The 15830-nt window shown below is 44.6% G+C and overlaps 1 protein-coding gene across 4 annotated transcripts in view; it reads left to right on the top strand.

The window, feature by feature from the left end:
- Positions 1 to 15830, top strand: part of PHKB (phosphorylase kinase regulatory subunit beta) — a 212412-nt gene that overhangs the window by 60828 nt on the left and 135754 nt on the right. For all 4 annotated transcript variants that reach the window (XM_075009104.1, XM_075009103.1, XM_075009105.1 and 1 more), the window contains one exon: positions 3548 to 3663. In XM_075009104.1, the coding sequence (XP_074865205.1) occupies positions 3548 to 3663 (116 nt within the window). The remainder of the gene's footprint in view (positions 1 to 3547; positions 3664 to 15830) is intronic.

The raw sequence follows: 15830 nt of genomic DNA, 5'->3' as shown, positions 1-15830 counted from the left end.
GCCCACAAAATCTTATGCCCTAAAAATTCTGTTAGTCTAATAAGGTGCCCCAGGACTTCTCATTGTTTTTGCAGATACCAACCAACATGGCTACCTCTCTGATACTTATCACCATGCAAAGCACAGTATTTAGCTGTATGGAGTGAAAGGTCATCAACCTCATGAAAAAAACTTGCTTAGATACAGACAGACATCAATTGGTTAAGTTTAATATGTCCATATATATTTAAACATATCTAGATAGGTGGACTTGCCTTGTTAATGCAATATATGTACACTGGAAGGTGGGATAAACTTATTTCCAAGTTACCTTTATTGCTAAAATAAATAATACAACATAATCCTCAACCCACTTTTCTTCTCAGCTTGGCTTTTCTTTTTCTTTTCCTTTTCCTTTTCCTTCTGTGTTATGGAACAAGACAAATTGTTTTATGCTCCTGGTGTGGTAGGAGCCATCTGGTCTGACCTCAGGCTGTTGTGAGTAGTAAGTGCATTAATCTGGGGAGTGCTAATATTTGATATCAATATAGAAGCAGAAAAGCTTTGCTTTTCCATATATGATCTTAGAATATGACACCCTGTTATAACATACTTTACTAAGTATGTTATAACTATAAAAGAATAGTACAGGACAAATAGGTAACATAAGTATTGTTGCAATGTTGTCTTACAAGCTAAGTATACTAACATTGTGTAAAATGGATAAGGATGTGATTAGTCTCCTAAATATGCCATCTCCAACATAAGTGTGTTCCCTCTTTAGGTTATTGCAAACAGCTCAGCTCTGATGTTTGTTTCTGACACACCAAGCCAAAAGTGATAAGCACTGCCCAAATTTGTTTGCAAAGTTCATTTTGATGATGATTGACATCTGGATGAATTCATTGATGTTTGGCTGTTGTCTCATTACAACCCGTTTTGTGAGCGAAAAAAAGTACCACTAGGAGCATAAGTCTCTCTTTTCACATTCAGCAGCATATGCTATTCAACTAAATAGTGAGATTCTATAGCATTAAGAGTAGCAACTGAATTATAGAACGCCATTATTTTCTCCAATTCAATCTTCTTTTGCTTGCCTTGCTCCCAACATTCTCTCTAGCATCAAATCTTCAGCCCTTCTTGGACCTCACAAAAAGTAGTCTGATACTTCTCTTTTTCTGTGAGCCCTGGTCTCTGCTTCTATCTTTCACTGCCATTTCTTCCTCCATTATTAGCAGCATTAGCCATTTGATGATCTCTCCCAATTCTCAACCAGCATCATAGGGAATGTTCCCTGCATCCGCTAAAACCCACCCACAAAATAGTTGTCTTGCTTCAGTCCCTAACTCCTCACAGGAGGGTGCCTGGTGGAGTTCTGGGGGGGATCAGGGGAGTGAGTAGGTGGAACTTGGCCCAAAGCAGAACTGTGAAATTTGGAAGAGGAGTGCACTGAACTTTCCCTTCAGGAAAGGCTCTGGTGCTGCCACTGGTGACTAATAGCCCTGGCTCTAGTGCCTTGGAACAGCTCATTCGTTCAGCACAAATGCTGAACCTTTTAGTCTTTTTGAGGTTGTCATGAAGCTTGGATGGACATGACTTTTTGGAAATTGTGATACTTTTGTAATAAAACATGAGGAAAAGTGTTAAACTAAGATGTTTAATATTAAATTTTTAAACAGTTAATGTTGGGTTTTTTAAACTCTTCCTTTGTGTCCTGATTCTAGGCAGATGGATTAGGGGATGCTAGCAGAGCGGCAAAATTTTGTTCCTGTGGCTTGTCACTAAGGAGTTAGCAGAGGGGAAACTGTCATTTGTACCATTCTTAATTGACATTAGTGGCAACATCCTCCATAAATGGTTGAGAATTAAGGAAACCAGCAGGATTGCAGTCTGCCCCCACTACTAAGAAAAAATGAGCAAAGTTTTAATTCTGACTGTTCTGCGTATTGGAATACATAGGCTTCATCTTTATTCCCTTCCATTTCTTTTACTTCCCTTTTAGGCTATGTTTACATTAGAGAGTTTTGTCCACCAGACTAGTGTTTTGTTGACAAAACTTGTAGAGCATCCACATTTCCACTGCCTTCTGTTGACAGAAAATTGACAGAGTCCGGCACTTACGTTGACAGCATTCTTCCACTCCCTCATGAGGCAGAATGCCTCTGCCAACAGAATCTGTCGACAGAAAGCCGGTGTGGATGTTCCGGGAGAGACCTCTGTCAACAGACAGAGCTTCTGGGACACTGGGCAGCCCTGTCTGCTGTGCTTCTGGTTGGCCATTTTGTCGAGAGAGCGGCCAGGCAGCCTGGCTGCTCTCCGTCAATAGAGCAACTCACTCTTTTGATCCGCTTGGCAGTCTGTCCACGATCTGTCGACAGAAGTTTTGTCGGAAGATATCTTCCAACTGAAACTTTTGTCAACAGATTGTCCTATTGTAGACATAGTCCTAATGATGCTCCACCATCCAACCATGGGACTGGAACGTCTATTCCTCCTCCTCTTTGCTATCATGAAGACTCCTATCAGCTGTTCTCTTGGCAAAGGGCAGAAAAAGGAATTGTCAGCTCCCAAGAGATATGACCTGCACATATAATGCTGAGACAAGAAGCCAACAAGCTGGTAACTGCTCCTCCTAAAATCCAGTGGCGTTAATAATTGCAAAATTAGATTGTGTGATGTGGAAGTTAGATAATAGAGAACAGCAGAGATATTTTCCTTTCTGAAACCATGGGCATCTTTAGGAAGAGTTAAGTGTGAGCACAATGGTTACTATAGTATCTTTGGGATGAAATATAAGACTCATCTCTTCACCCTAGCTTTCCTAGGATCATAAAAACTTATTCTATAGAACATGCAAGTGCAAAGAGAGATTTTTTTTTTTAATTTCTTGGTTTTAGTTAATATCATGAGAATCAGATATCACAGTGATAAAGGTACAGTCAAAACCTAAATAGAGCAAACCAATGATAACAATTTGTCACCTACATCTTTGAACCATTTCTTATTTTCTAATATATTTTTGTAATCTGAATAAATGGTGTCATCCTTTTATTTTCTAGAAAGGATATGTTGCATATTTTTATGTTGAGGTAACATTACAGGTTACTTTGTCAGAGCTTTATTAGAATGAATAGTTAGGGACAATACCAGTGTTTCCACACCTCAAGTTTTAAGTGTTACTTATATTACTTATAACTGTGCCTGCTCCTTAACAGTTATTTATGAAATAGTTCTTATCAAAGTCAATATGTTTGATTTCTTTTGTCACTGATGTTTTAGCACATCACTTTAAATACGCAATAATTTGTATTCCTAGTTTCGTCAGTGGATTCTGTAAATTAAGTCACCAGGGTTTTGCAAAGTGGTGTTTTTAACATATTTAATGAAAACTGGTTTTATAAAGTGAAGAACCTTCAACTTGGAAACATCATATTCTACAAGAAAATAAGACATAATAGGGTAGTAAGAAAGATTATGCAGGCTATAAACCATAACATTTTCCTTTTTTAAAAATATAAAATTTTGGCATATTTGAGTTTCCCTGAAGTTTTTTTTCTTTTCCTCATAGGTGTCCTTCATACAAAACCTGGTGTTTTGTGTGGAAAGAGCATACCGAGTGCCTGACTTTGGTGTCTGGGAAAGAGGAAGTAAATATAACAATGGCAGCACAGAACTGCATTCAAGGTATTTGGAAAACTCTCAGTGATTTTTGTTTTTTGTTTTGTTTTGTTTTATGTAAATACCTATAACATGAATGTAGTGCATTCAGGAAATATATCAAAATGGAAATAACCAATGTTCCAACTTCTAAAAATGTTTTCTCCCTCTGCTGAAAGAGATGGAATCTGCAACATATTGAGCATTACTATTCTAGTAAAACACTCAAAAGTTAAGTGTGTTCTTGAGTATGTAAGTTAGCCCAATGACTTAAATGGAATCACTCACAAGCTTAAGTTAAGCGTTTGTGTTTTGCTTGATAGAAACCAGAGTGTCCAGCCGTTTGCAGGCTCAAGCCCATAAAATTAACAGAATAACTCTAAAGCTGACACTATACTCCTAATTTCTAGCACCTATCTCTTCATAATGTGTTGCTGACATTTGAAAACTGTTACCTATTGTGTTATGTGCTTTTTGGTTTTGTAGTTTGATTGCATTGTGAGAAACACTAAATGGCTATGGTTACGCTGACCCGAACTGCCGGCGGAAGAATGCAAATGGACAGCTGACAAAGGTGGGGGGTTCCCACCGGCAAAACCTCATGTACACAGCAGTCTTTATGCTGTTGCCATTGTCTGCCAGTGAGCGTATATGCAAATAAGTGGCTATTTGCATTTTTGAGACTGCTCATTTGCATACTGCTGCCAGAAGTTTGGGTCAGTGTAACCACAGCCAATGGGTATTGTTGAACACCTAAGTAATATCTGTTCTATTTTAGTTACTAAAATCTTCATTGTTCTCCTGTGATGGTTTTTTAGCATTTGTCCCTGTTACTTTTATGTCCTTTTTATTTCATGTGGATGTGGAACTTACACAACTAACCCTCATCTTTACCAGTCTCCTGTTGCAGTCTTAGCTTCTTCCTATATTATTTTAATAACTGTCAGTTATGCTTTTATTGTGTATTTTCATGTTATCCTTAGTCTGTATTGTCACCTTTTGTCCAGGACTTAACCATTTTAAAGCCTGTTTTGTTGGGTTACTCCAATGTTTTCTCCATGTATGTCTATGTGTGTTGATTCCATAATCTCCTGTCTTATTCATTTCTGTTTTGTCCTCCTCCAGACTTCTTTTGTAATATTTTCTGGCCATTTGATATCAAGGATTTGTCTAAGGGAGATGTTTATTAAAATTTTGAGATTAAATATTAAAGATTTAAGTGTGCAAGTTACTGCACATGTCGTTAAGACTGACTTGACAATTAAGCTAAATAGCCAAAGGTTACTGTGGAATGCAAGATTTCTGTTTCTTTGGATTAGCTTTAGAGTTACAAAGGCACGTCTGTCTTTAGCTATTCTAAATTCAATGTCCGTGTGTGTTCCTCTTTCAGTATTTAAAGTACTGTCAAGATGCGTAAAATATTGGACCTCTTTTATGTCAATTCAGGTCCAAGTTGTATTTTTGTGGAGGGTTTATTTATCATGGTTTTTGGGTTTTCTCTGTTGATTTTCACTCGTACTAACTGTGCGTAGGTCTGAAGATCATTTTAATTTGGCTTGGATAGGTCTTCATGATGCAGGATAGCAAGTTGTCATATGCCAAGTCATGGTCCCATAACTTCTGTGAGAAAATTAATTTGTATGATACTTGATTGCTCCTCTTGAAATGTTTGCACATGTCTATTCCACATTAGGTGTGTGTGTTCACCACATGCCCTAGTGCCAGAAGTTTTTCCCTTAGCAGTTTCAGTGGGGGAGCGGCTCTGGCATCCCCCAGAGTGGCACCCCCATGGTGCAACCTAAGAGATGCTGCCAGCTCCCCCCGGTTTCAGTTCCTTTTTGACTGCAGTGATGGGTGCTAGAAATTTCTGCTGCCTTAGGCAAAATGACTAACCAAGGTAGCACAACAGCCTCTTTCCTTGAAAAACAGTTGGTAGTTCATAGTATGACGGACTATTGGTCAGGGAGCCTGAGCCAGAGCTGTGTCACAGCAGCCCTACCTAAAACGGTAAGTGGAGCTGGCTGAGAAAGCTCAGGCTTGATGGCTAGCTACTGTGAGCCCCAGAGCAGAGGGGTTATATAAGGCAGCTGGGAGTTCAAGAAAGGAGAAAATAGAGAGAGAGGGGAATGGGAGGAGCCAGGGCAACAAAGTCTCTATCCCCCTGTACTTCGGTAACCAGAGGGGTTGCTGTGGTCAACTGTATAAAGTAGGTGGTGAGACTTTACACAGAATAAAAAACCACAGTTGCCTAGAACTAGAGAGTTCTCTGCTTCATGTGTGGACGGAACAAGGACCTGGGATTCAAAAGCATGAGAGGGCCAATTGCAGTAGTTTTATAGTTATCCTTTAGTGCTTTACAGTTAGATTTAGTTAGCTTGTCCCAACTGGGACTTGCCTCAGGATGGGACATGCCCTGATCCCCAGGCTTCAAGCCATTTGACCACTATAAGTGCAAAACAGGTCATGACCATCAGCAATCCCCGTAGCAGCTGCCTGAGATGTCTGGGAGAAGGACACATAAGCAATAAGCGTGGCATTTATCCTTTAAACTCAGGGTGAAGAGGGAGAGGGACATTTTATCTCTGAGCACTCCTGATGAAGTAGCACTGACTCCGGCACCAGGGCAGACAAATTATTTGGCCCCAACCACTGTGGCATCACAGAGCACCCCATTGGCACCCTCTTCTAGCTGGCAGTGATCTGCTTTCTCAGACCCCTTCAAGAAGACCAAGAAACTTGCTAGGTGAAATTCTCCCAATTCCCATAAGGGAAAGGAGGGGCTGGAGGAGAGCCAAGAGCTGATTGGGCAGCTCAACTCCTCCATCACAGAGCTGTGCACCTGCTCAAGTTGAATGTTTTAGCTTGCTTTGAACCAGGTCTGCTACACTGGACAGCATCAGATACATGTCCTGTGAACACCTGACGCCGTGCAGGCAGTGCAAAATATCCTGGTTGCTACCAGCACTACTGACATTATCCTTAGGAGGTTCTGCCAAGATCCCCATCTCAGCAGCTCCATACTACGTCCCTGGGAATGTCCCACCAGTGCTTTCCCCCACAAAGTGTACCTGCCTTGCAGACAGGCAGAACATAAGAACACCCATACTAGGTTACACCAAAGATCCATCTAGCCCTGTATTGTCTTCTGACGGTGGCCAATGCCAGGTGCCCCAGAAGCAATGAACAAAATGGGTAATTATCATGATTCATCCTGTCACCCATTTCAGCTTCTGACAAACAAGGGCTAAGGACACCATCCCTGCTCATCCTGACTAACAGCCATTGGTGGACCTATCCTTAATGAATGTATTTGCTCTTTTCTGAAATCTGTTATAGTCTTGTTCTTCACAACAGCCTCTGGCAAGGAGTTGCATAGGTTGACAGCACGCTGTATGAAGTACTTCCTTTTGTTTTAAACCTGCTACCTGTTAATTTTATTTGGTGACCCCCTTAGTTCTTGTGATAGGGGAAGGAGTCTGTAACTCTTCTTTATTCATGTTCTCCGCAACAGTCATAATTTTATAGACCCCTGCCATACCCCCGCCTTAACTGTCTCTTTTCCAACGTGAAAAGTTCTGGTTTTACTAATCTGTCCTTACAGCAGCCATTCCATATCCCTAATCTCTCACACCCCATGAAAGTACTTGGTTCCAACTAGAGGTGATGTGTACCTTTATAACCATCCAGCTCCAAATTCCCTGATTATGGAGGCCATCAAAAAAGAGTCAGATCCAACCCAGAGCTAACCACAAGAATGAAGACACCAAAGAAGCGGGATTTATTTGAGCAAAAAGTTTGTTTTTCAGGTCACAACTCACAGTGGCTAACCACCAACCTCTCCTTGGCTGCTGTGAGTACTGTATGTAGTATATCTTGTCCACGTTTGAGGTATTGTTTCCCAAGGGGTCCTGGACGGAGTTTCATGGCATAATTAGGGCACAACAACTGTGATATCAGCTCTCTAGTAAGCTTTGAATATGGCCTTGTCCCTTTCCATAAGATGAGCATCCTGGCTGCTTCTCTCCAGACTTCTGACTGAAGCTCAGCAATCAGTACAGGGCCTCCATTTCAAAGGACAAGCACTGTTTGTGAAGCAACCTGACAGTAAATGCCACTGCTTAAAGGACTCCCATATGACCTATAAAATGTTGGGGTTATAAGTTCCTGCACTTATCCATAAGCCATTTAAACCTTCACTTTTGCAAGGTCAAGCAAGCCACCCATGACATGAATGGCCGTTGATGGAAATTAAGGGCAATAGATGATGTTCAGGCCACCCTCGATCTTATGCCCAGTTGGTCTTGAACCACACCAAAGGCTACTAGACTTTTTTCCCATGATCCATTTTCCCTGTTTTTTTCCTACTGCCTTTCTCATGTCTTCAAATCAAAGAGTCTTGGGACAGTGGCATAGAGATACGCTCTCCAACTTGTCTTGATCACTCCCTTTGCTGCCCTTTTTCAGGGAATCCTTTCATAAGAACCTCCTGTTGCAGGAAGCAGAAGGGTTGCTGCAGCTGGGGTTAGTGGAGAAAATTCCTCCTAAATATTGGGACGAGGGGGTCTATTCCTGATAATTTTTTATCTGAAAGTCAAAGACAGGGTGCAGCCCATTCTGGTCCTGCGAGAACTTGACAGATACTTCCATAAGTTGAGTGTTCCACGTGGTCTCCCTGTCCTCTGTCATTCCTTCCCAGTAAAATGGTATCCTGCCTTCAGTTTGAAGGGCATGTATTTCTGTATAGCAAACATCCCAGGACATATATGCTTCCTTTGGTTTACAGGGGGCCCTGGCCACTACCCATTTGTTGGCCTCCCATTTGCTTTGGCAGCTGCACTGACAATATTGACCAAGTGCATGTCAGGGGGTCAGTGTTTCTTCTTTGAGAGATTGCTCATGTGCATTCCAATGTATGTGTGCATGCACGCATGTGTCCAGTGGCTGGAAGTCTTTTTCCCCTAGCTGGGAGCCATCAGGTTGGTGTGGCGTCCCCTGGAATGGTGCTGATAGGGAAACTAATATATACACCACCCAACCTGCTCCCCACTCAGTTGTTTCTCACCTTGGTGATGGTTGTTGAAATGCCCTGCTGCTCGTGTGAGCAGACCTTTCTTCCCTGGTAGCTTCTTATCTGTAGATAGTTAATCATTATTTATGATTCATTATTTAGATAGTTGTTGTTAATAGCTCATTGTTATACACAGTTGTTGGCTGAGTTGGGAGGCTGATTCCCCCCTCTCGTGGCCCTGCCAGCAGGGCATGCTGAAATCTCCAAGCTTCAAGGCCTGTAGAGAGTGTGGCAAGTGCAGCCTGTTTAAAATCATTCAGTGGGAGCCATCAGAGGGATTGCTGCTCCATTTGTAGAACTTTTAATCAAGTTCTCTCATTCATTGTACCCTGTCCTTTAACGTCCTCCTGATGAAGGCAGCTCTCCAGCCAGAGAAATCACCATTGGCAGGAGTGAGTATGGCATCCTCATTGTGGAGCGCGCTGGCACAAGACAGAGGGCACTGACACTGGGGTGATGGGCCAGCATCGCACTCTTCTAGGAGATGCAAGTCTCTGTCTCTGGAGCTGCATAAGCTGAAAAAGCACAACAAGGACTGGGCCCATGTGGTGCCGAGAAGGAGAAACAAGCCCAAGGCATTTTTGGTTGAGTTGCAGCAGGGGCGTGCTTCAGAACGTTGAGCATTGATGCTGGTTCAAAGATCCAGCCCTTGTTCACCAGAGATGCCATTGACAATGGAAGCGTTCCAAGTGGCGCAGAGTCTGCTGCTCATTACAGCACCCTTTTCGCCACCAAGGACTTCTGTGCCATCACTACACATATGGAGCCAGCCTCCATCATGAAGCAAGCCAGCTGTGCTGGTGCCCTCTTCAACTGCCTCTGCCCAGACAATGACTGTGGTGCCAGTGCAGGCTCCAGCCCAGTCTGTGCTGATGCGGGGGCTTGTGGGTCAGGTGCCTTCCTGGTCCTCGGTGTCATAAGTGTCAGAATCAGAGTTGGACTCTTATTTCTTGGGATTGGACAGGAGGAGGAGTGGCTGTACCTCATCCCGCCAAATTTGATACTTGCTGCATGGACACAGTCAGCAAAATTGGCAAGTGCCACCACAAAGGCCCTGTTGGACTCTGTGGGCATTCCACAAGTCCCAAGGGAAGTTCCTTTGACCACACTCTGGAGCCTCGTCACTGCTGGCGATGTTAGGGGCTCCCCCAATACCACGCACAGTACCATTGGCTGCACTGTGAGTGCCACTGCTGGACCCTACTCCTGCAGGGGAGAGACCAGCCCTGGTGCTGTCCCCTGCCACAGTGGTGTGCCATTGATGGCTTTGTCAGTGCTGGTGCTCCCCCGCCTCAGTGCTGTACATGTGGGTTCAACTGGAGCCAGCAACCTTGACGGTCCTGGTGCCTCCCGCAGGAGCATCTTCCTTGGTACCACCTCCAGCAGGCACCACGGTGTTGGTGCCTCAACTGTTTCACCTGCTCTTGACGGCTGTTGCAGACCCTACAGGGACTATGGATCCAGGTTGTTTGGGGTAGGCTGGCACCTCTTCATTATCCTCTCTGGATGAAGCAGTGGGTGTTTCCTCTGCTTTTTCGGTGTTAGAGGATGGTTGAGCTCTGCATTAGCTCCTCCGCAGAGTTGCCCAGAACTTGGGCATCCAGGTGGAGGTGATTACAGATGAGGCAGACCCATTGACAGACATTTTATCATATATTGGACCCACTAGAGTGGCCTTGCCCATTATAAAGACAGTTGACCAAATGGCTAAATCTGCGTGGCAGACGCCAGGGTCTGCCCAGCTGACTGCCAGGAAAAATGAGAGGCAATATTTTGTCTCCTTTTGAGGGTAATGAACACCTGTTTACCCACCCCCTTCTTAACTCCCTTGTTGTTGATGCAGCCAACCATAGTGCTGACAAGGCTTTCAAGGGCCCTCACCCAAAAATAGAGAAGTCAAAAAATTTCACTTGTATGGGAGGAAGGTTTATTTCACAAGGAGCCTGCAATTACATATAGCAAACCAGGAGGCTCTGATGCGCAGGTACTCTTTTAATAGTGTTTTCACTGTCTAAATTTACAGAACTCGTTCCTCTGGATGCTAAACAAGAATTTGCAGCAGTAGTGGAGGAAAATAAGTTAATTTCCCGTGCAGCCCTCAAAGCCTCTCTGGGTGCTGCCAATGTGATGACATGGATTCTGTCATCAGGGTTGGCTATGAGGTGTGGGGCTTGGCTGCAAGTTTCCAGCCTGCCGCAGGAGGTGCAGCAGATTATACATTATCTGCCCTTTGAGAGACCTACTTTGTTTTTTGAAAAGATAAATAAGAGGCTGCACAGTCTCAAGAACTTGAGAGCTACCCTAAGATCTTTGGGGCTTCACAGGCCTGTTACCCAGGGCAGGCACTTCAATCCTTGCCCTACTCCTAGGCATTTCCAACATGAACAGCATAGGGACCATAATAGGAGGAGGGGTTGCAGTGGCAGGAGGCGGTCCAGCCAGCCTGACAAGGGTCAGGGACAACAGAAGCTCCTTGCCTGGCCAAAGTTGAACTTATGAAGGTGCATTCGGGAGCACCAAACCATTCCCCACCAGGGATCCAGCACTTCATTTATTTTTGTTTTATCTATCCTCTTCCTACCCTGCTTGGTGCTGTATAACATGAGACCAGTGGTCCTGTGCATGGTGGGAAGGGCATATGCTATCCAATTCCATTCTTACCCTCCTTCCCCCCCTCTGCCCCTTTCCCATTACTCTTAGGGATCCCTCTCTTGAGAGCCTTCTCATCCAGGAGGTCCTCGAGCGAAGAGCAATAGAAGAGGTTCCCCCACAATTCACAGGTCAGGGGGTTTTGTCCCACTATTTCCTAATTCTGAAATCCAAAGCGGGTCTGAGAACCATCATGGACCTGCAAGGCCTGCACTAGTTTGTAAAAAAAAGATCAGGTTTTGCATAGTCTCCCTGGGACTCATCATTTTGTTGCTGGATCAAGGTTTGCTGCTCTCGACTTACAGGACACATGCTTTCACATTGCAATCTATCCTCCTCACAAGAGGTTCCCGAGGTTTGTAGTGAACAGAGCAAATTATCAGTTAACGGTCTTTCCTTTTGGCCTGTTGACGGCTCCAAGGGTTTTCACCAAGTGCATGGCAGTGGTGGCAGCCTTCGTTCTAACCATGGGGTCCGGTTGTTCCCATACCTGGACAACTGGCTGGTCAAAGGGAGCTCACGTACCCAGGTTCAACAGTATTTAAGGTTCATCCATTGAACTTTCAACAGCCTGTTGTTTGATAAATGAGGCAAAGTAAACTCTGGGTCCTACGCAAACAATACAGTTCATGGGGGCTCTTCAGGACTCGGTGCTCACCAGGGCTTCCTTGCCAGAGAGCAGGTTTCAGGCTATGGCCAGCATCATAAATGGCTTGATCAAGTTTCCCATCGCAACAGCCAGGTGCTGTATGAGGTTCCTCAGACCCATGGTGGTGTGCACATTCATGGTGCAACATGCCACACTTTGGCTTCACCCTCTCCAGTTGTGGCTTGCTTCAGTGTACCACCCTCTCCACTTATTAGAACTCATTCTAGGAGGATGCAGGCATCCTCAATAGCATGTTTAGCAAATGTCCCAATTCAGGAGATCTGTAGGTCGGCCAGCTGGTCTTCCATACACATGCGCTACCCGTTACGCAATTACACAGTACACTAGGGAGGACGCTGCAGTGGGCAGGCCTGTACTGCAGTCATTCTGGGGCTCCGACCCCACCTAACGTCAGCTTGCGTTCACCTACATAGGAATGCACATGAGCAATCACTTGAAGAAGAAGAGACAGTTACCTGTTTCCGTAACTTGGGTTCTTCGAGATGTGTTGCTCAAGTCCATTCCAAAACCCACCCAGCTTTCCCCACCGTTGGAGTAGATGGCAAGAAAGAACTAAGTGAGGATCAGGTCAGTCAGTATGTATATTGGTCGCCATCTCGGCACTACTCCGGGGGCACCGCTCCAACCCAATGGCTACCAGCTAGGGGAAAAAGACTTCCAGTAACTGGGTATGTATGCGTGCACACACCTGTATTGGAATGGACATGAGCAACACATCTTGAAGAATGCCAGTTGCAGAAACAGGTGACTGTCTTCTCCTGAGTCACAGAGGCGTGTGTGTACCTCAATGACTGCCTTGTCTGCTCCAGGTGCCAAGTCCAGAGGGATGTTGAGGTGCTACTTACCACTTGTGGGGTTCTTGGCCTGTTCAGGAATGCAGAATCCACATTCATAACATTACAAAGCGTATAATTTGTTGGAGTGGAACTGAACTCGGTCCATGGAAGGGCTTTCCTGCCATTGGATAAGTCTTAGGCCATATCAAGCCTTGTCATGGAAGCGTTTGAATTTCCCTTGCAATGGCCAAAGTCAGCCTATACTGTACCCGCAGGGCCACATGGTAGCATGTGTATATTGAGTATGCCATACCAGTCTCCTCATGTGGCTTTTCCAGCATAGGCTGGCTTCAGCCTACACCCACTCCAGGGATCACCTAGACAAGGTCATCACTGTTCTCTTAGGAATTCTCGCTTCGTTAGTGTGGTGGATCAGGCACAAAAACATCCTGGAAGGAGTCCCATTTGACAACCTATCTCCCTCTGTCAATGTGGTGTCAGATGCCTCAGATCTTGGTTGGGTTTCTCACCTCGGAGGTCTCCAGATTTAAGGGATGTGATGCCTCAATAACGTGATATTACACATAAGCATCAGAGAGCTCAGGGCAGTCCAGTTGTTGTGCAGAGGCTTCCTGCCTCACCCGTAAGGCAAACTGGAGACAGTACATCAACAGGCAAGGGGGAGAGCATTTATCAGTCCTCTGCCAAAAAGCCCTCCGCCTCTGGGATTTGTGCATCACCCACAACATCCATCTGGACATTGGTGTCCTGGTGTCAGGAATGCCCTGGCAAATGACTTCAGCAGAGACTTTGCATGCTATTCCACAGATGGGTGTTTCCACATCTCAGTCTGTTCACTGCCAGGCAAAACAGGAAGTTCCATCAGATTTGCACTTATCAAGAGGTGAGCAAGGGTTCCTTCTCTGATGCTTTTGTCCTGTCATGTGCCCAGGGGTCTTATGTACGCATTTCTGCCAATACCTCTCATCATCTGTATTTTGGTAAAGATCAAGAGAGAAAAAGCACAGATTATCGTGATTGCCCCAGCATGGCCTCGGCAGCATTGATTTGGTATGCTCACAAGCATAGCAGTGCCCACTACCTGGCTTCTTTCTATCCATCAGACCTGCTGTAATAAGACCAGGGCTGGCTCCTGCACCCTAACTTACACTGTGTTTTAAACTTGGAGGAACGTAGCTGCTTGAAGGAGGTCCAGCATGTTGTTCTGGGAAAAAGGAAGGCATGCATGAGACAAACACACCTAGCCAAGTGGGCAAGTTTTTCCTACTGGGTGTCAGAGCATGGCCTGTCTCTTTTACTCTCTTCAGTGCAGGCCATCTTAGACTACTTTCTGCAGTTGAGGAACCCAGATCTGTTCCACTCATCCATCAGGGTGCTCCTCACAACTGTCTTCACATTCCTTCAGCCAATTCAAAGTCAGACTGTCTTTGCAAATGCCATGACAGTCAAGTTCCTGAGAGGCTTCAAGGGGCTTCTGCCCACAGGTATGGGACCCCGTCGGACCTTAATCATGTCTTCTGTAGGCTCATTGGCTTGGAGCCACTAGAGTCTTGCCTCCTTTACCACTTGTCCTTGAAGGTCGCTTTTCTGATGATGGTGAGATAGGTACTGGAAATTAATATCTTGCGCTTTTGAGCTTCGATCTTTCTTACATGTGGCTATGTGTTTTTGTTTTTGTTTTTTTTTTTAAATTAAGGACAGGGTCCAGCTACAGTTTCACCAAGCACACCCGTCAAAGCTGGAGTCCTCCTCCTGTGTGAATCAGGACACACTGCTGCCTCTTTCTGTCCCAAGCCCCATAAGATGGCAGAGGAGAGGCATCTGCACACTCGGATGTCTGGAGGACCCTGGCTGTCCACTTGGAATATACTAAGCCCTTCTGACAATGAGTTTTTTTCTCTAAAACTGAAAGATTAAGGGCCTTCTGCTGTCATCTCTGAGGATTTACAGCCTTTTATATAAAGATCTGTAATGAGTGGCAGAGGTCCTGCCATCATCCATTAGCCAAGCCCATTGGATCAGAGTGCAGGCACTATCAGGAACTTTACTGATGCATGTCCCAATTCAGGACATCTATAAACCTGTAACATGGTCCTCGGTCCACGTCTCACTGTGCCATAACTCAGCAAGCTAGAGACAGCGCTAGGTTTGGCAGAACTGTGCTTCAGTCTACATGGCTCTGAACTCCTAGATGCCTCTATGGGTGCTACTTGGGGGCATGTAATGTGGAATGGACATGAGCAAGCACTTGAAGAAAAACAGGCAGTTAACTCTTCCATAATTGGTGTTCGTGATGTGTTGCTCATATCCATTCTACAGCCTGCCCTCCTTCCCAACTGTTGGAAATTCCAGCAAGAAGGAACTGAGTGTGAGGGAAATGTGCAGCCCTCTTTATACCATGCCTTGAGGGCACCACTCCAGCGGTCATCAGAGCCACTCCCCTGCTGCTAAGAGGAAAACTTCCATCATTGGTGCATGTGGCAAACACGCAAACCTAATGTAGAATGGATATGAGCAACATGTCTAAAAGCACACCAGTCACAGAAACTGGTTGTCCTTTCTATGGTCTTTGCCATTAACCAGGGCACTACCAGTAGCAAGATAATGGGTGGTGTAAGATGTCCTTGTTTGATGCCTGGAGTAGTCAGTTTGTGGTTCTGTAATGATTTTGTTCTATTACTTGGTATGTCATAGTTTCACAGAACCTCTGAATGATGCTCACAATGCTCTGAGGGATTTCAAAAAAGCGCATAGTAGACTCAATAAGACTACTCTGTCCTCTGTTACAAAGGCTATTTGAAATCTAGAAATTCATATCAATGTCTGCCATTCATTCGTAGTTGTGGTGAGAGGTCTTAGTTTGACTTTCATATCTTCTCCTGCCTCAAATCTAACATGACTCTATTTTCCTAAACTCTGTTTTGGACTCTGCTTTACAGTGTATTCTTCCTGTACTCATTGAGTCTCTGATCTTGCTCTTGCTTGATTTAGTTCCAGTTTGTCCACATCT

The sequence above is a fragment of the Carettochelys insculpta genome, chromosome 14 (assembly GCF_033958435.1).
Source record: "Carettochelys insculpta isolate YL-2023 chromosome 14, ASM3395843v1, whole genome shotgun sequence".
NCBI lineage: Eukaryota > Metazoa > Chordata > Testudines > Carettochelyidae > Carettochelys > Carettochelys insculpta.
This window is presented reverse-complemented; position numbering and strand designations above follow the sequence as displayed.